Here is a 20461-nt window from a genome sequence, read left to right as displayed (position 1 = left end):
GTTTGAAGTTTGTTTTTTTTTTTTCCAATGGATGCAGCAAACTTTAGCAACTAGGCCATGTGTTGTTTTCCCCCTACTCCCTCCAGAAGCAATTACCTTCCTTTATCAAGAGTGCTGTCAGAAATTGGGCACATAATTCACCATTTAAATGAACAAGCAATGTAATATTTCCTGTCTCCCACCGGCATGTTTTGCAGCTCACATTTTTCTTTGCCGCTCGCTCAACTCTTGATGTATGTACTGGGCGCAATCCTTGAATTGCCTCCTCTCCTCTGTTTCATTACAGATGTTGGCTCCGACTTGACACCTACTTCATTTGGAGCTTTATAGGACCCGCGACCTTGATAATTATGGTAAGAACTCCTAATTAACTGCTTCATCTGTCGGGTCAAGAAATAAAACTTTTTGCTGTTTCTTTCCTCTTTCTCTTGGATTTACACAGATTAATTTGAGAAAGGCATGTTCTTCTTTGACTACACCTGGCACAAGTAATTAGACGCTCATTATCAGCGGCTCTTGGCATTGCCAAATCCTTGATGAGAATGTGCGCTTGCAGAGTTTGGTTTGTGCCGTTGGACACTGAGAAGTGTCAAACTGATTGCGATGCCACTCACTTTTGAACTTCAGAGCAAAGCTTTGCATCCAAAAAAAGAGAAATCTGGGCTGGGGGGGAATAAAATAAACTGGATGAGAGATTTGATGGGGGTTTTTGCTCTCCGGCAGCTCATGCGTTAGCACGTTGCCAGTGGATCAGCTCACACAGCAACAAGGTAGAGAATCCGACTTCAAAGCAGCTGGGGTTTTCTTATGCTTTAATCGCTCCAATATGGCTTAAATAAACCATTCTTTGTTTGGAATAGGCTACAGTTTGGCTAAGGCAGCAAACCAGGCACCTCCGCTTCAATGCAGACATTGTCCCAGCTTCTCCTGCAACTATCCACGTTGGAGAGAGGGCCCTGCCACCAGCTACAACTATGTTTTGTTTTGTTTTGTTTTGTTTTTTCCCCTTAATCAATGCGTTCATAAAAAGATATCTTCCATTTTTGATTATGTCTCAAAGCCTGGCCTGGGCTTTTTGAGAACTGCTTTCCAGGAACTGCCAGCCTTGTTAAGACTAAGGTGTTGAAATACAATCTTCTCTTTTACAGAACAAATCAAACTCCTGTTTCCTTTTTATTTTTCAGCTTTGCATTGTGGTAAGCATCTTCAGCAGTCATGATTTCCCTGCCCAGCTCTCCCATGACACTGTATTTAAAAGATATATTTGCAGAAAAAGATGCTTCTTTTGCTTCATTACAATGGGGACAGCTGAGCAAGATGTTTGGCGTTACTTGTTATGATGGTACTGTCAGACACAGAAAAGCCATTACAGCAAATGTTTTTAATTTTCTGTAATGTCATTTGTAGCGCTGCAGTCGCTGTTGGAACCAGGCCTGTGTCACTAACATACATGGGGCCGTGGCTTCAGTGACGCTGTGGCACTGCCACTCCCACCATCTACCAGCTAGCTCATGTTTTAAAACGCTTGGCAGCTTTCTGCAATTTGACTGCTATAAAACCATATCAAGAGCTGATTTCCTACAGCAACTCATCTGTTACGGAGAAGAAGCTGACTCTCCCCATTGTGTTTTGACATGTCACGTAACCTTTTTTTTCCCCTTCCATTGCAGCTGAATGTCATCTTTCTGGGGATCGCACTCTATAAAATGTTCCATCATACTGCCATACTGAAACCCGAATCTGGATGTCTTGACAATATCAAGTAAGTGGTTGTCTTTTTTTTAACTTTCTTTTTCTCTACGTCTTTCTATCCTTTGCTGTTAATAGTCCTGTTCCTCTCAGAGGAGCGTACAGGGGAACCGACTATGCCAGCAACAGTGATAACCAAGGACAATACGCTGGGCTGTGGCACCACAAACTGGTTTCTAATGGGTACCAGCATGTGTCTGATGATCAAGGAGGGACTCCACTGTCACTAGAGTTCAGTCAATGCCCATGGTGGCATTTTCCGTTCAATTTTGCATGAAGAAAGCAAAGTTGGCGTTTGCTGTCCTTGAAGCAGGTAATCTCCTAGTCCCTCTACATAAAAGGAAATTATGCCCAATAATTACTGGCTAATTATCACAGTCTCTACAGGGTAAGTGCTGAAATCGTTGATCATTACTATGTCTCTGTGCTCAGAGGGCGGCAGCTTTCCTTCTTTGCTGTTTATTTTGGCCCCTGACAAATTTAATGACCCAAATTCTCCCCAGAATCTGATTAATTGCAGCAAAGTTACTGGGAATTTACTCGGGAGTGCCCGCATCAGGGGATGGTCTTGCCAGACAAGGCACATTTAACTCTTGCGCTTGCTTAACATCAAAGCCCATGCATATTGCCATCTAGCAAGCTGCCTCGTTATATTGATAGAGTATTACTCTTCATCAGTGTCTGTTTATTTGAGTACCTCTGGCTTTAATTGCTCACCTCAAAAATACAAGTGGGATTTCAGGTGCAGCACATGATAAGATGGGGAGCCTGCTAATTAATAAAACCATCTCATGAACTTCAGGAGGAGGAAATTGTTGGGAGTCAGCAGTTTACTGGAAGTTGCTTGTCCTTTCTGTTCCATGGTGCAAGGGGAGCTTGTACCGGGACTGGTGCCCGGACAAACACAGGGGACCTCAGTGGTGTCAGGGACCTGCAGGATGCTCATTGGCTGTGTCCATCCCTGCCCAGGTTGGTGTAAGATGAAATCGGAGGAGCAGTCTCTCCTGGATGTCCAGGACCGATCCCAATGCGATAGTCACGTTCATTCAGTGGGTTCTTGGATGAGGAGTTAAAGGAATGGTACATTTAATAACACTTATTAAGATGACTACTCATCATGCATTTGTCCTATGGGATTACTTGCTAAGAACAGTCTTTTTAAGGTTACCCACACCAACTCTGTCTAGAAAGCCTTGCAGTACGACATTTAAATTAAAAATCGGGGAAAAAAAAAACACCGAAGCCCTTATAATTAAATCGGAGATAATAATTGTCTACTGAATAATCTTGCTTGTGCTAATCTCTAGTATCTTTGTTTAACATGCCAGCAATTTATACAACCAGTTATGTCAATTATAATGTTGTTGTAAAATATTTTATAGGTTCGTTGGCAGATGAGTGCCTATTCCTAATTTGACTTCATTAAAATGTTTTGAAAACACAAGCAATTCAAATACTTTTTAAGTATGTTGCTGATATAATTCCAAACACGTTCCTTCATTATGAATTGTTTTCTTATGCTTGATAAAATAAGATAAGCATAATACAAACTCGGGAAGACCCCAGACTCACTCTCTGAAGTTTGTCAAAACAATTTCAGAAGGGACTTGAATGTAATTTATGAATACCTGAGCAAGATGAAGTTAAGTCTCTAAATCAAGGGCATGTGTTGTCTCAATAACGGATCTGCTTGAGTTAGGACAAGGCGCAGATTTTTAACAGAGAAGGGAAGTCACCTTGGAAAGAGCTTTCCCAGGGATGCTATGGGCTTGCAATCTCTGGAAATCTTTTAGGTAAGATCATAATCTTTTAGGTAAGATTGTAGTCTTCTTCTAGGTGAGATCATGGTCTTCTTCCAAAGTCCTCAGCTCTAACTCAGTTGCAAAATGTGGATGTGGCACAAGCAACTCTGGGATAAAATGCACAGGCCATGTTATTCCAGAGTTGACCAAGAAGATCCTTGCTGAGCTGGCTCTCAGCATGGTCCCAGGGCCTTGCATCTCATCTTATTGGCTCGATAAAACGACCCAAGGGGTAAGGGCCCCTTGCTGCCATCTGCGTGTGACAGCTTTATAGAGCTGGATGGTAGTTTGTTCTCCCAGTTCATTTCCTAGCACTGCTCTGTGTTAGGCTGTGGTGAAGCTCTCGCAACATAAATCCTGAGCCTGTTCAACAACAGCAAAATACTCAATTCCCTCTGGCAACGTAAAAATAAAGGCCATAAAATATTTTAATAGGCTGTTAATAAGCGCCCCTGCAATCTGGTGCTTGCCTATGTCACTTTCAAGGTTAGAAATACGTTATGAAGTATAGAAAAGAGAGCCAAATAACTCCACTTAAATTAATGAACTTGATAAGGGATCACCTGTCACCTGGGATACCTTTAATTACTGCACCAACAGTAAAGCCATTCAAACGGCATTGCCTGAACCAGATGCTGTGAGGCTGCAAGATTTGTAGGCACTGCACAAAGTTGTAAAAATCAACTTCCTGAACCTTCGGGAACAGTCCCTGTATTATTGTGCCAGCGTGGGGAGTCTGACATTCCCATGGTGGAGTGCCGGGTACTCAGGGGTTACCCAGCAAGAGATTTGATGAGCAGAGAGCTGGTTTACTCTTTACCTACATCAACTTTGCTGGCTCAGTCCAGCACTTTGGAGAGGGATAAATATGTGGCTGTTGTTCCGTGACCACATCGGTAGGCTGTTCCCCCTGTGCCAAGAGCATCCTCCCTTTTGGCAGGTTGGTCTTGAGCTGAATTTAGTGGGTTGTGCCTGCCAAGGCAGAGAGGTTCATGCTCTAGTCCCGATTTTTAAGCTCGTGTACATGGGATATGTTGTTCAGAGCTGCAAGAGTTTCTGTGCCAGGAGGGCAGAACAGCTCTCATTTCACAACAGGTACCATCACCAGGAGCAGCATGCTTTTACCTACAACCTTTTGAAAATAATCAGTTTGATTTATTTCTTCAACACATGTAAACAGAAATTTTAAGCATTCACCCAGGTGGGGACAGGGATCTGAGCAACCTGATCTGGGTGAAGATGTCCCTACTCATGGCAGGGGGTTGGACTGGATGAGCTTTGCAGGTCCCTTCAACCCAAACTATTCTGTGATTCTGTGACCTTTCAAGCCAGAGACTTCACCAACTTTTTGGTGCTGTGCTGCTTGCATCTTTAGCCTGTGAGGTGCGGGTGACAAGCATCTTGGTGCTGGTATTGATGTGCTCTGGGTAGCAGATGTCTCCTCATGAGAATTTGTTACCATCTGGAATACTTCAGAGCAGCTGTGAGCCTGTTTTACCAGAGGTTGCTGCCATGTGGGGCCTTTTCTGGAGTCAAGCAGATCAAAGTCTCTCTCCTTCGCGCTTTTCCGTTGTGCCGAGTAGACGTTGGATGTGTGAAATGTCTCAGACTGTCAGAGACAGGAGCGCGCTGACTGTTTTTTTTATATTCACATTCCTGCAGAAAGCCTTATGTGACAAAGGAAAATTGATCTATGTGTGAATTAGCCCAGCGTGGTTCTCCAGTTTGCCATCCATCACGTCCTTTCAGGGTGATCGTGCACGTCCCGTGGCTGCTCACGGTCCTCACACACCAGGTTTTCATCTGCCCTGTGCCAGATGCTGCAGCACGATGAGCCTTCTGCACATTTACAAAGGCTTTAATGGCCATTCCCTGAGAAAAAACACGGGGTTTTGGTTGAACCCTGTCCCCCAACAACTTTTTGTTGTGCAGTTGTGCAGTGCTTGTTCTGCAGCTGTTTAGATGCTGCTCATTCGAGTCGTTGGGGTGTTAATAAAGGGAAAAAAGATGAGGACAGACTTTTTAGCAGGGCCTGTTGTGATACAGCAAGAGTTGATGGTTTTACACTGAAGGAGGAGAGATTTAGGCCGGAGAAGAGGAAGAAATTTTTGACCCTGAGAGTGGTGAGACCCGGCCCGGGTTGCCCAGAGAGGAGGTGGATGCCCCATCCCTGGAGAACATCCCATGCCAGGCTGGTTGGGGCTCTGAGCAACCTGATCTGGGTGAAGATGTCCCTGCTCATGGCCAGGGATAAACTCTAAAGGTCCCTTCCAAACCAGACCATTCTGTGATGGTAAATCCAGGTACACTCTTGACCATATGTACTGACATCAGGGTCTTTGCCATAGCTGCCAAACGCGGTTGCAGACCCAGCAGCAAGAAGTCAGGAGGTGGAGGACTTTGTTGGTTTGTGTCTCTTTTTGTCCCATTTTATCACCTTACAGTTTTAGCCAGGGCATATCTTGGCCACTTGGATGCTCTTTAGGAAAGTACAACTCGTGGAGACCTTTTCCAAGCAGAGCCTGTCAGTCTGTAGTCCTGGATTTGCTGGAAAGGCTCAGTCAGTGCAATAGAAACCCACCTGAAAGTCATCCTGGAAATATAATTTTCTTTCTTGCAGACAGAAACTTAGCTGGGAGCTTCTTTTGTTGCTAAAGAGGCACTGTTAATTAGAGGCCTTATGATAGTTTAATCCTGGCATTAATCAGTGTGGTTTTGTTGCAGCTTTCTTCCCTCTTTTGAAAACCCAACCCTTCTTCTGCAACAATAGGATAAGCAGTGTTTCCAAAACCTGAAATTCCCTGGACAAAAAAGTATTACATTTACTCTAAACATGCAGGAGATAATGTTTTTTAGGTATTGTGGCCAGATTCACAAGAACACAACCTGAAATCCCATTAAGGGGGACGATGCAGAAGTGTCCTGCATTGCAGCCCTCAGAAATCAATCCCCAAATGACCAAAACAAGCTCCCTCAGCCTTGCTGCGCACTGTGGGAGCTCTAAATGGTCTGGGGCTAAAGGTAAACAGCCCAGATTTAATGGACAAATTTTTAAAAATGAATTTTCTATTCAGTTTCTGACTTGCAGAAAGCTGATTTGTCTCATCTGGCTTGGGTGATTATTTTCTCTCTCCTGAATTTGTCATGCACTGAAAAGCCCCATTTCTCATCTGATAATTGTCCTCAGAAGAAATTACAGCTGGACATATGCTTACAGACAGGAAAACAAGCTGGGGTGTGGGGAAATACCCATTTCTGTGTGTCCAGGAGCGCAGGGAAAAACAGGTTAACCTCACCCACTGTTTGACCTGAAAATGCTGGTTATTCAGAGAGAAAGGCACTTATGCTGCGTGTCTGAAGTGGGTGTTTGGTCACTGGCAGGGCACACTTTTGCAGGACATTGCAGGATTTCTGGAAGCACAGAGCTCTGTTGATGCCACTTGAATTTTACAGCAAGCCTTACATCGATAGACCTTTTTTTTGCCTTTTTTTTTTCCTCAGATTAAACAAAACTCACACCCTACTCTTTTTTTTTTTTCCTCCTCCATACAAGTCTCTTGCTCACAGGTTTATGGAGATAAATCTGAGAATGTGCAACCCAAAAGCTAAAATTAGGAGCCAAAAGCAAAGCCTCAACATTCATTATTACTATATAAAACCTCACAAAGCCAAATCCAGGCTCTTTTAGGGGGGCTGGCCCAGGCTGGGGGCACAAAACTAAGAAGCCCATTTTGAAAATGTGCCTCCCGTACAAACCGTTGCCATATCCTGCTCTCCCCATATGTTGTATGGGTGTAAGTGATTATCTGCTCATTTTCTTGCTTCAACATATGTATTTTATTTAAAGAGACATGACTAATGCCAGCCCCCAGATTAGCTTCTTGTTTCAGTCCTGTGGGTTTTCTTAAGTCGTAAAAAACTCCTCAGATTTAGGTAGAAAATTGAAAACAAAGGTTAAACAGAACTTCCAGAAATCATCCGCAGAAATGTTTAAGTGAAATCCTTGATTTAACACAGCAGTATTTTGCTGGCAGGAACAGAGGTTTGCCAGTCTCCTTTTATTTACTCAGCTGATGGAAATGCAGAAAAAGTAAACATCCTGAGTTTGGTGCAGTGAAGATTGAGTTAGATTTTTGAAAATGCAATATTTCTTCCCGTTTGGTAGGAAGAACTGACTTTACCGATGCAGAACAATAATTTTAGTGGGCGTCATTTTACTAAGGCACATTAATTCATCCTTTTTTCTAGCCATTTTAAAAACAAGTGAAATTAGGGAGGTAGTAGGATAATTTTTTATTTTTTTATTGGGATTTATTCAACTCATCCATCAGTTTCAAGATATTTTTGTTTAATCATAAAACACTGCAACTTGGAAATAGTTTGTGATGCCAAAGCGTCTGGAACTGAATCACTCGGAGTGGGCACAAAATGAAGTATTTGCAAGCTTTCCACTAAGAAAAGATACAGCACACTTGTGTTTTGCCTGGGTGTGGAGCTTGTGAGTGCCTTGGAGGCAGAAAACCTGAACATATTAAAAAAAAAAAAAAAAAATCAATCAATGGTTATTGATTTGAGAAAGTGTTCTGGAAGATATTAAATACCTCAAGTCTTTTTGTGAACCCATAAATCATGATTATTGTTTTAAAAGGCCATACATTTTAAGTCTTTTGTCAGCAAGCCTTGCTGCTGCTATTTGTATAATACAAATGTGTCTAAAGGCTTCACTGAATCCACATGGTATGGAAACAATCAGATATGTGGTTACACATTAGTGTGGTTGGAATAATCGTGGCGTGCCTCTGTGAAGTGAGGAGGAAGGAAATGAACACGGTAGGCAATTCTGAGGGTAATTAATTACTTACAGAAAATGAGATGAGCTTAACAGAATTGCTCTTTCCAATTGCAATAATTAAGAACAAATCTCAGAAAGCGGGCTGTGACTTCCCCGCTTCCCTGGCCAAGTTGAGGGGGAAAGGGATGATGCTTTGCCTTTGACAGAAAAAAATCAGATGTAGGTCGCCCCGAACCCTGGGCTTGGGCATCATCAAGGAAGTTTTGACCTCATTTGTCTGGGTAACATTTTCAGAGCTCCTGGTGCAACTTAGAATCTGTAGAAAATCTCCCTTACGGGAGGAGACAGGACCCCCTGACCTTTCCAGATCATCAAGGGATGGAAAGCCAGGGCTTGCTTGCTGAGAGGCCACCTGAGCCTCAAGATGGTCACAAAGGTCTTCAGGGGACTGGCCACCTCCTCTCCAAGGGGCCACAGGAGCCCAAAAAGCCAAGACTTGGAGATGATGCCTTGGAAAGCCATGGGATGAACACCAGCAGACTAAGTAAGACCATCGGGAAGACTTCTGGCTTTGTGCCACTGACACCATAACTCCATCATGAAACGCCAAAGCAAAAATCCTTTAAGCACTCTTTTATTGCTCGCCATTGATTTTTGTTGCCACGAAGACACTCTTGCCCTAATTAGCAATGAAACCGTTTGCTTTACCAGGGGAATGCTGGACTTCCCAATTCCTTCCTGGAGACTTGCAGCAGTTCAATAAATCAATTTTTTCTAATCCCTGAAATTAAAAAAAAAATAAGGGAGGGGGGGTAGAAAATAAAACAAATATCCCTACTGCCTCATATTGGCAACACAATAACACACTCTATTTTGTGTCTCTCGTGCTCACCTGCAGGAAGCGTCTGTCTCCCTGCTTTATTTGTTCCCTGTTAAAATAAATTCCATGCATCTTTCCAAATGCTTTAGAGGGAGCACATCATCCATCTATTTTTATTTGGGTTTCATCACCCGTAACAGCTGCTAATGGTCCTGTGTACTCACTTGGCCTTTTTTGCTCACTAGCCAAACCATGATATTTTGGGGCCTGAGTTCATGTGCTTACTGAGCCCAGGCCTTTTCCTGATACCAGAGATATGGCAAAATACTTTGGGTTATCAAAATAGTGATAAACTACAGTTAGGTAAAGTTAAGACCATAAAGGATTGAATACTATGATAACACCTGAAGTTGATTAGTTATGTAGGGATTTATTAAAGGCCCAATTTTACTCTAAATGTGGCTCAAAAAACTATACTCTGTTAAATATATTAAAAAAAAACAACTTTTCCAAATGTAAGAAGACTGAACATTATTATTTTTAAATGAGAGCTGAATAACTGCTTTTTGATAACAGGCTTTCTCCAATTAGCAGCATTTTAAGGACCAATCTATGCATGAAGGTAAATTCTTGCCTTTTCCTGCTGAAAAAAAAAAATGAAGCCTATAACAATCCAGTTGTTGCAAATCTGCATACAGAGAAGTGGTTTGCACCATGAAATATTAAGGTACAGATTGTCTGTGCCCCTATGTTTGCTTATCAATGTATATTCTGGCAATTCAGTCACCTTGTGTCAAAAAGACATATATATATATAAAATATGCATTGGTATATACATATAATATATGTTGGGGTTTTTAAAAGGCAGCATGAAAGGGATTTTGGAGACTTTTTCGTAGGTCAAAAGCAACTTAGGATGTATTGGTTTTGAAATTCCTTAAGCATCTAAACAAGCATATAAGTACCTAATTTTAGCAACTTTTTGAAAAAGTGTTGGTCTGGAAGTGCCAAAGGAGTATAGAAGGTAATATGAACAATTGTTTTTCATAACTGAAGGAGAAAGTAGTTTGAGAAATGGAAAGACATGTAACTTAAACAAGATTTTGAAGGAGTTTTACATAATGTGTAATTAACCTTAGGAAGTCTTTGCCCCAAGGTAAAGTCAGGGCTCTTTTTAAGATTAGAAAATTAATTAGATATTTATACAAATTGGTCAACCATCCACTATCCATCATTGGGTTTGTGAAGAAATGCAAGGGAGGTAAGATTTTGCAGGTCAAACCACTAAAGATCTACTTTTAAACTTTAGTTTTTAAAGATGAAGCCCCCCTAAGGCATCTCTGCAGTCAGGAGAGAAAGGTATTTCTTCAGGGGCGGATGAAGCCTCACCTGCCTCAACTTAACTGTTCTTGTAGGTAATTCCTTGCTGCCAGGAATTGGAAGAATTTACCCAAATCAGTGACAGAGAAAGCACTTCACATCTAAGCGGCTCAGGCTCGTCTTCCCGTGATTTCTGCTTCAACTGTTATTTGCCTGTAACACTAGTGAATATAATCTCAGTTTTCCAGTTAGAAGCTCTGTTTTCCTAGGAGCTAAAGCTGTTCCAAGGCTTTTTTCTTGTCTAAGTATTACAGATAATGACACAGTATTACTGCAACACTGATAGGTTTCACAGACTTTACTGGGAAAAAAAGAAAAAAAAAATACGGAGTAATTTTTGTGAGGTACAAATTGTTGCTAACACAAATGTTAAGCTTCTTACAACACTTGAACTGGTAAATGAAAAGGAATTATTTGTATTTCATGAGGGGTATAAGAGACTTAAATCCTACAGGTTTTATGAGAGTTGGTGTGTTGGGGAGTTAAATGTTCTTTGAAAAATCTCACTTCTCAAGGCACTTGCTTGTTTTGGGCAGTGGGTCCTAGGTGCATCCATGTCCAAATGGGGTTGGAAATAGGGTACAAATTGCTCAGGTCTTTTTGTTGGTTCTCTCCTGACGTGCTCCTGAAGTATTACCCTCAAGCACAAAGGTAATTCAAATGTATTGACTTCATGTTTTGTCTGTACAAAGATGAAACAAGAGCCTTCAGCTGCCTTGAAGACAGGCTGTTGCAGATTGCTGGAATGCTTTGCAAGGGTCTGAATAGCAGCAACAGAGTAAAAAATATCCCTAATTCTCTTTTGGTGGGGGGGCTTTGGCCAACATCATGCTGGGATGGGTTGGAGATGGGAGGGGGACAAGCAAAAAGCAATTTTCTCACTGTCATTCTATTTCTAATGTTGGCATTCTTGTCTTTATGTCTATGCATTCTTTAGCTATGAGGATAACAGACCCTTCATCAAGTAAGAATGACCTGAATGGCTGATAAATTTCATTTATCAGTGTTGGTCCCGTGAACCAGCTGTCAGATCAATATTGGGAAAAAAAAAATCATTAAAGCTTCTGTCATTCGCATTTGAGGCAGAAGAGCAAACTGTGCAGGAAAACGGTTGGGCATACAGCTAACATGCAGAGTAAACATACTGCACATGTATCGCCAGTCAATTGTCACCCTATTGGCTTTATATTTGATTGGACATTATTTGAATTCAAAGTGAACATTCCCAATTTAATGGTGCAGACTTGTTACACCAGTAGCAACCCTCGCTGCAAGTGCTTTGTGGCAACGCAAATACAAAAGCAAAGTTTCAGAAAGGTGGTAAAATCCTTGTGATTCCCATTCTGGTTAATTGGAGCAAATCTGCATTCAGTGCACTGGAGACTGGCTCCTTAGTTGGTACCTAATTGTCCATAACTTTAAATCTCTGATTTCCAGTTGCACTGAAACACGATGGCTTGAGCTCTTGATTACTATAAAATTGCACTATATCAAAAAAAAAAAAAAAAAAAAGTGAAAACCAACAGCAGATCTGTACAGAGAGCAAAATAAAAACCACAACTGTGAAGAAAGCCCAAAATGCCTAGAAAGCCCAAAATGCCTAGAAATCACATGCCTTAGGGCATCCATGCCTCTTCTTCAGCAACCAAAAAGCAAAGTGCAGTAGCACAAAACAGAAGCAAATGAACTTTCCAGTCAATTTTCAGTTTGTTCTTCTGGTGAAGAGTCCTTGGTGTTCATTTTTGCAGCATCATTCCCATGTTCTCTTTCATTGCTTGGTTCCTTTTTTTTTTTTTTTTTTTTTAATTTTGGTCCTGCACACCTCTGCAGCCAAAGGCTCTTTAATCGGTTTCAAGAATCAGCTGTGCTTTGGAGTGGAATATTTTTCTGATACCCTCCAAATCACTTTTAAAAGTCTCTGTAAACATGGGAAACTTAATCATGGAGAAGAAGAGAAGGAGAAGGGCAAAAAGTGTTTTCCACTTAATTTGTTGTTCTTTTTTTTAAGGGGAAAAAAAAAATGGTGGGTATTTGTTTGTTTGTTTTTTATTGTCATGCAGTTAAGATGATATTGTGCTTTCACTGATGGTGGAATCTCAGGGAGAAAAATATACCAAGCAGCTAAAGCTGTAAACTTTATGTAGCGGCTACTTTTCCAAAGCATTTTGAGAGTGCATTTCCAGTTTGCATCACACTAAATATTTATTAGCAAGATTGACTGGAAATGCTTCAGAGGAGCTGTTTTGGTCTGCTACATACATAACAGTGATTTTTAAAGAACTGCCTAACTAAAGGGTTACCTTAGGGAGCTCTTCTGGTCGTGTGGTTAAATAATATGTATTTTATAAACTTCAGTGGAGGATGTAATGCTGTGTTTTCATTCTAATGCCTAAAAGAAAAAAAAAAAAAAAAAAGGTGGTTTGTGAGCACCTATAGGTATATACGTATTTCCCCTCATCACACGAGCATCCTTCTGCACAGCCAATCTGGCAAACTTGCCCATCTGCTTGTATTAGTAGTTGTTAGTCTGACTTACAGGCGTATAGGAGATGAGCTAAAATACAGCAATAGATGTGTCTTTGCTTTAGGCATAAAGCAGCTAATCCAGCTGGCCCCAGTGAAACCAGCAGGCACTAAAAAAGTGACATTTAGAGTCGTCGCTTTGGTTGTTTTCTTTTCTTGCCATTTGTAGAAATCGCATGTACTTGTCATTTACATACACGCTGCTTTTACATTAAAAAAAAAAAAAAAAAGAAACTTTGTGGTTACAAATACACTTTGGTGGTGATAAATTCCCATGCTCATAACATTTCCATTTCCGTGTATTTCCTCAAGCTTGAAGATTTGCAAACTGCATCCAACTTGAAGACAAAAATCCCATTTTGATACGCTCTTTTTGCCAAAACCACAGGCAAAGCTTTCCCTTCTTGTAGACATGTGCCACCTTTTGTAGATGAAAAACCAATCCTTTTATTTCTTTTATTTCTTTTTGTTTCCCCTAACAGGTCCTGGGTTATAGGTGCAATAGCCCTACTCTGCCTATTAGGACTGACCTGGGCATTCGGACTCATGTATATTAATGAAAGCACAGTCATCATGGCCTATCTCTTCACCATATTTAATTCTCTGCAGGGAATGTTTATATTCATTTTCCATTGTGTCCTCCAGAAAAAGGTAAGACATTCTGTTCCTAGCAGCAAAATTGGTGACAAAAAGCCTCTGACAATCAGTAATAAATATTGTTAAAAACAATTTTATTCTTCACTGAAATTCAAAGCTCTCCAAGTCTGCGTGTGTCAGTTGATAATTTTTTATGCACATCTTGGTTTTAAAGGGCAGCCTTTTTATCCAGTACAAACATTGGGAAGAATTTATACATGGATACATCTGGGTCCCAGTTTCTTGGTGTTTCCCACATTTTCCTATTCAGGGAAGGGAGATCTGGCCTATGAAAACAAGCAAAATTTATCGTTGCAAGTGAGCTGTGCATGCAATGCCTCTGGTCGCTCCTGATTTATGGAGAATGCAGCTGGTATCTTGCTGTGGGGTGGAATTATTTGAGAGGAGGGAAAAAAAAAAAATCCTTTCTTTTCCTATCTCTCATGGACTAGAAAATCAGCAAAAAGCTGCAGAGAGGCAAGCAGTGGGTGGCTAATTAAAGCAATTCAATTATTTTCTCTCAGCAAAGGATTGATTAGGCACTTGAGCATATTGGGCACTCATGGTATTGCGTTCGTCTCAAGCACTGAAGGAAGAGCCTAATAAAAAAGCTGTAATTTCCTATTTAAACACTTGTTTCACAGAGTTTTGAAATGCTTCTAGACAGTCTGGCAAAATTTCACAGCTAACTGCATGTTTCCAAGGAATCTCAGCTGGTGGTTTGGACATCCCTGCCGTTTTTTGGGGATTTTTTTTGTCAATGGACAACGTGACCTGCTTTTGGCTTTTCAGGACAGTCTGCTTATTTTCAGTCTTGTCCCATCTGGTTTCGGGGTTATCGTTGCCCATTAAAAAATTGCAACTGAAGTGAAGGAGGTGGCATGGCTTTACTGCAGGTGAGGAGTCAGCCTGGTTGGACTGTGATGCCCATTTAAAACACAACCGGCTTGTGCTGTGGGAAATCAGGATCCTGCCACCCTGGGAATATAATCTCTAGGGCTAGTGGCATTCCGGTTCCCCGAAATTCGAATTTGATTGCAATAAGTAATTGGGAAAAAAAAAAAATCAATAGGTCTTATATGTTTCTTTTGGAATTTTTTTTCTTAGTGCCATGCCAGGAGAGGTCCTTTTAGTACCTTGATGTGCCATGATGCTAGTTTATATCAAATCGATGAGGGTATTACTTTTCAGTCATAAATACTGTATCTGTAGTTTCTCCCATGCTCCTTTGATGTGCCTCAGAGGAAGCTACAGCCCACCAGTGTCAACAACAGGGAGCTTTGCTGCATAAAAGCAAGTCCCTTATGGTAAATGGTGAGGTCATGTTGAGATCAAGTTGGAACACGCTTCTTCTCCACATGCTGCAACAGCAGAATCAGAATCATTTTGGTTGCAAGAGAGTCCCTCAAGATCACAGAGTCCAGCCATTAGCCTGGCACTAACCCATTTCCCCGAGAACCTCACCTATGTGCCTTTTAAACCCCTCCAGGAATGGTGACTCCACCACTGCCTTGGGCAGCCTATTCCAGTGCCCGACAGCCATTTCTGAGTTGTCCACCTAGGAAAAATTGCAGGCTGTTTTGAGTGTGGGAAGGCAGTGGAGGAGGAGGAACTGCCCACTAACCACCGTTGCTCTTTCTTTGGCCAGGTACGTAAAGAGTACGGAAAATGCCTGCGCACGCATTGCTGTAGTGGGAAAAGTACAGAGAGCTCTATTGGCTCAGGAAAAACCTCGGGGTCACGGACTCCTGGAAGATATTCCACAGGCTCACAGGTAACCCACACTTCTTGTCCATGGCCAAGGCTTTGCACTGCCACAACAATGTCAGGAGTGAAACCCCTCTCAGCGCCTAAAGAGCTGCCTTAGAGCTCTTCCTGGTGTGCCCCCAGAGATTTCCATCCCTCCCAGACCCAAATCAACATGACAGCTTCCCTCAGGATGTGATGGCAATTGGCATCCCTCCAAGAACCTTCTAAATAAATGCAGTGAAAATAAAAAGTCCAAATCTGCCTTCTAGAGGCAGGGTTTGCTCACAACCTGAGCTGTCCTGCCTGCTCTCCATGGGCATCAGGAGCTGGGAGCATTTTCTCAGCTATGCTACATCCCTGTACATCCTTTAATCACAAGTTGAAGGTGGTTGTCACTGCTATTGCAATGAACAGGAATGATGTTATGACAACCAAATATTTTTCTTGCTAAAAAAAGACTGCAAGAATCTTCCAATAGACTTCCCAGTGAAAGGGCTTGATTTCTAGCCTTCAGTGGTTTGATCAATCCCTCGCCTCATTCGATTTGCCTCATTTTATAGATCTCTTAGGAGAATCCATTAGGGTCGTATTATCTTACGCAATTACTGGATTTGTTTTGCTGTGGTCACCTAAAAATTCAGGTTGGTGCAGTTTGCGCACTTAGCAGTTTCAAAGCAGACTTGTGCATACAGATTTATGGACAGCCAGTTCATATAAAATGGAGAAGCTTACTTCATCAATAGAAACCAAACATGAATTTATTTGGTATTACTAATGGAAGTAATTACACATGACAGTTCCACTATTAAATTATGAAAGACATGCAGTGAGTAACAGCTTATAACCTCCCAGGAAAATGTAATTTGCGATGTATGTCTTGGAGCCAATTATTATTTATTTCCAACAGATTCCAAGATGTCACCCAAAAGCTCTGCTTTGGCATTTATGCAGGTCTGGATGTTACCCAGGGTGAATAACAGCAATAGATTAGGGAGCCATCAAATCCCACAGTAATCAATAATGTCTAAAACTCACTATATCCACTAACCATGTAGGTAGCTGATTTGAAAGCCTTTGGTTTTATTAATACAGAACTCAGGTTTGAGGTACCAAGGCAAATTATTTTGCCTGCACAAGTTTTTCCTTGGAAGGATGGAAATGTCAGGAGAAACCTCACATAGGTTTTGGAGAGTGGATGAAGTTCCATCTGATCCCTGACTTTTGAATAGGTAAGGTGGAACACTCAGAAGATCCTTTTTTTTTCTGACTTAGGAAACAGAATAATTACTTTACAGTGGACCGTGTCAGAGAAATACAATATATTAAATGTCCAGGTGAAAAAACAATTGCTGTAAAAGTGCATGGGCCTCATGTCACATTGTGCTTCCATTTATCATTCATTTGGGGGCATTTATTTTTTCGTTATTTGGTGCTATATTGGTAAAGCCGTAGCTTGCACGTGTCTGGGTTTTTCTCGTATATGGTTTCTATTGCTGTTTTTAATTAAGATATCAGCAATTGTATTATGCCTTTCTTATTTGAGATAGGTGTTTGTGTTCTGAGATTCGGCGGGCAGGGTCTGGTACACACGAGGAGTGTCATAGTGAAACAGCAAGCACTTGCTTACAGCTGGCTTGGAAACAAATCTTGTCCTGAGCCAGACATGCTAGTCAGCATCTTTAGTGAGGCAGAAAGAAAAATATCTTCAGCGGCTGAAAATTCATTACCTGCTGTGGTTCCATCCCTCTTCAGAGCCGGATTCGTAGGATGTGGAATGACACAGTTCGAAAGCAGTCCGAGTCTTCCTTTATTACCGGAGATATAAACAGTTCAGCTTCACTCAACAGAGGTAATTATAAACTTATTTTTTCATATCTCTAACTCTTGCGATGGTTTTAAGAAGTTGGAAATGGGTTGCCCCTTCCCAGCCCAAACAGCACTGGACCCTATTTTCCTACAGCAGTAACTGGGAGGAGGTTTTGCACTGATTGTTACTTTTTTTTTTTTTTTTAATTTTTATACACGCATATTCAAGAATTGTCATTTCTGGAAGGGAGTTAGGAAAAGCAAAAAAAGTTAGTAAAAATGAACAGCAGAACATAGACATTAAGAAAAACTGTGTGCTTGGAACAAAACCGGCTGTGTTGATGCTTATATACCTAGTTTGAAGAACTGACTGATGTGAACTTTAGAGACGTCTGCAGAGGAAAGGCTATTGGAAACGTCTGTGCCAGACAAAACGTGGTGCCTGGCATGGGAGGAAAGCTGAACAGCTTTTTTTTAAAAGTCTTTTTTTCAGGGAGTTACGGGAAAATGACGGTAATGGAATACCAGAAAAAGAGCCTCAGAGATTGGTTTCTTTCTCCCTCAAGACAATTATTTTATGGCTTGGCCCTGAGCAAGTGGATGCCAAAATCCGGTTTGTGTATGTGCGTAGTTGATGCTGGAATTAAGACAGGGTAGAATTGGGATTACTGGGCCCAGCGGTTTCTCTTGATGGTGAAAATCTGAAGAACTTCCAGTTCTGACAGCTGGACTGCAAAACTCAACCAAGAATGGAGTTAGGACTTTGGTTCTTATGCAGTCTTTATTCACCTACAATTCCCACTCATTTTAGAGCAACTTTTGCCTGAGGATAGGCTTGAAGGATTTGTGCTGCCCTGTTAATAATATCAGCTACTGAGTGCTGGGGAGCAAGGGGCATATGATTCGGTTCTCTGAACGTTATTTGTAATATATCACCCAAATCAGCACAAAAGGGAAGGCAGTGCGGTTAACATGGAGATATTCTTTTCTCTTTTGCTGCGCTCTGATGGTTTTTGTGCCAGAATATTTTCCCCTTTGCACTGCAGATTTGTTGATCGCCATTACCGCAAATACCTGATTTATCCACATGCGTTACCCTTGCACCTCTCTCTGTCTTCACGTCGAAGACTGGAGAGCTGCACCCAGGCTGCTCCAGGGCTAATTTAGAGGGAGGTCAGTTGTTGCACAAAGGTTACGGCAAGAACCACTGTTTCCCTCAGCCATCCATCACTCCGTCTCGGCTGCAAACCAAAATGTGGTATGCATGAAACATTCTCTCCTTTAGTTAGTAAGTTGATTTACTCCCCTGTTGCAGCGGGTGCAGAAGACAGACATCTCTCTTTTATCGGTTTAGGCTTTTTTTTTTTTTTTTTTGGTGTGTGCAAATGAAAAGAGTATGACTGTAAATTGGGAAAGCTGTGAAGAGGTTTCAAGTGGGCAATCTTCATCCCAGCGTGACGAGAGCCTGTCACTAGATGTGCCTGTTACTTAAAGGTCAGTTGGGAAATGAACTGCCAGGGGAGGCATCTTCAAAGTGGATCTCATCCAGCTTTTTTGCCTTGTGTAACATCAGAGGAGGTGAATCACCCGAAGGGCCTGGATCTCTCCTCTGACTACAGAAACAGCCTGATAACTGTTTTGGAAAGGAAGGTGGGACACTCAAGTGACTTGAATAAGTTGTGCTTCTTCCCTCTTTTTCACACAGGGAGGCATGTTTGGGTTTTTTATTATTTTATTTTCCAGTAGACAGAAGAATCTGCAACATAGAGGAGGAAATATTTCTTTGGGAGTTAGCATCTTCAAAGCAGCAGGTGGTCAGTTCTGCTAGGAAAATACCCTGACATCAACAGGAATCCCAACTGCATGGGGCCCCAAATATTTCACACATTATCCCGTTTATTCCAGATGAAAAGAAAGGGTTAGGCTTTGCCTAGAGCCTGAGTTGTCTTTTTCAGTCTCTCCAGAGAGAGTTGCAGCCTGAACAGACTGGCGAGGCAATGTGGTTTTCACACTTTTTGTCAGCCTCTTAGTATTTTAATACATAAATCAAACTTTAGAAGGGCCGTTTCGTTAATATTTTATTTACAAGTATGCAACAGAAGCTCAGAGGATTCAAGTGCAACCCTTGAGTTGGATGGTTAGTAGCCTTCCTGCCCAACATTGATACAACAGGCTTGTGTACCCGTTTCTCTCCAGCCTTCCCAGACTAGATATCTTTTATATGAAAGTATTTGTATTATTCCACATTAAACATTCATTGTGTGTTGGTATTTTTCCCAGAGTATTCAGGCAGCAACCCCCTTTCTAAACCAGAGAGAAAATGATCCTTTTCCCCAGAATCTCCCCATCCTTCTCTACCATCCCATCTTCTTCCTCCATGAAGCTCCTGCGCATCACTCTGGAATATGGTGTCTGTGTTAGTGCATCCCTCTTTTAGATATGTAACTGTATTCAGAATTACCAGACATAGCATTGCTCATGGCTTTTTTCAGCTCCAGATTATCTTTTATTTAGCCCTCCTCTCCACAAAGTTATTTGCCGTAACATTTTTTTAATCTCGGTTATCATACCCCCTTCTAATACACCCCAGGATGCCATTGGCCTTCCTGGCCACAAGGGCACAGTGCTGGCTCATGGTCATCCTGTTGTCCACCAGGACCCCCAGGTCCCTTTCCCCTACACTGCTCTCTAATATGTAATTTCCCAACCTATACTGGAACCTGGGGTTGTTCCTGCCCAGATGCAGGACTCTACACTTTCCCTTGTTAAATTTCATCAGGTTATTCCCCACCCAACTCTCCAGCCTGTCCAGGTCCCGCTGGATGGCAGCACAGCCTTCTGGTGTGTCAGCCACTCCTCCCAGCTCAGTGTCATCAGCAAACTTGCTGATAGTACACTCTATTCCCTCACCTAGGCGTTCCTGCTCCAGCAGGGGGATTGGACTAGATGATCTTTTGAGGTCCCTTCCAATCCCAAACATACTGTGATACTGTGATACCAGGAATTTCAAGCATAACCCCAAACTTGCCTGGCATAGTATGTTGAGTAATGAAAACAAATACTCACTCTTGACTCCTAACATATACACAACCATTTCAGATATCTCCAGAAGGAGAATGGATGAAGTGCTGAAAAACTGGTCCAAAAAGGACGCATGTAGGATGGTCTGTTTGGTATGGGAATTACTGTCTCTCTTTGGATCTG

At 41.7% G+C, this 20461-nt stretch overlaps 1 protein-coding gene across 50 annotated transcripts in view; it reads left to right on the top strand.

Moving 5' to 3' along the window:
- The window catches only part of ADGRL3 (adhesion G protein-coupled receptor L3), a 385183-nt gene that overhangs the window by 341106 nt on the left and 23616 nt on the right, over positions 1–20461 (top strand). For 29 of the 50 annotated variants that reach the window (XR_010472325.1, XR_010472324.1, XR_010472326.1 and 26 more), the window contains 6 exons: positions 287–353; positions 1671–1762; positions 11481–11507; positions 13549–13717; positions 15351–15476; positions 17204–17300. Coding sequence is in view for 46 of the 50 variants with exons in the window: in XM_065061628.1 (XP_064917700.1) it covers positions 287–353; positions 1671–1762; positions 11481–11507; positions 13549–13717; positions 15351–15476; positions 17204–17300 (578 nt within the window). In the remaining 4 variants the exon portion in view is untranslated. The remainder of the gene's footprint in view (positions 1–286; positions 354–1670; positions 1763–11480; positions 11508–13548; positions 13718–15350; positions 15477–17203; positions 17301–20461) is intronic. The other 21 variants (XR_010472327.1, XM_065061633.1, XM_065061632.1 and 18 more) reach the window with 1 other exon arrangement.

Source organism: Columba livia, chromosome 4 (assembly GCF_036013475.1).
Source record: "Columba livia isolate bColLiv1 breed racing homer chromosome 4, bColLiv1.pat.W.v2, whole genome shotgun sequence".
NCBI classification, from domain to species: domain Eukaryota; kingdom Metazoa; phylum Chordata; class Aves; order Columbiformes; family Columbidae; genus Columba; species Columba livia.
This window is presented reverse-complemented; position numbering and strand designations above follow the sequence as displayed.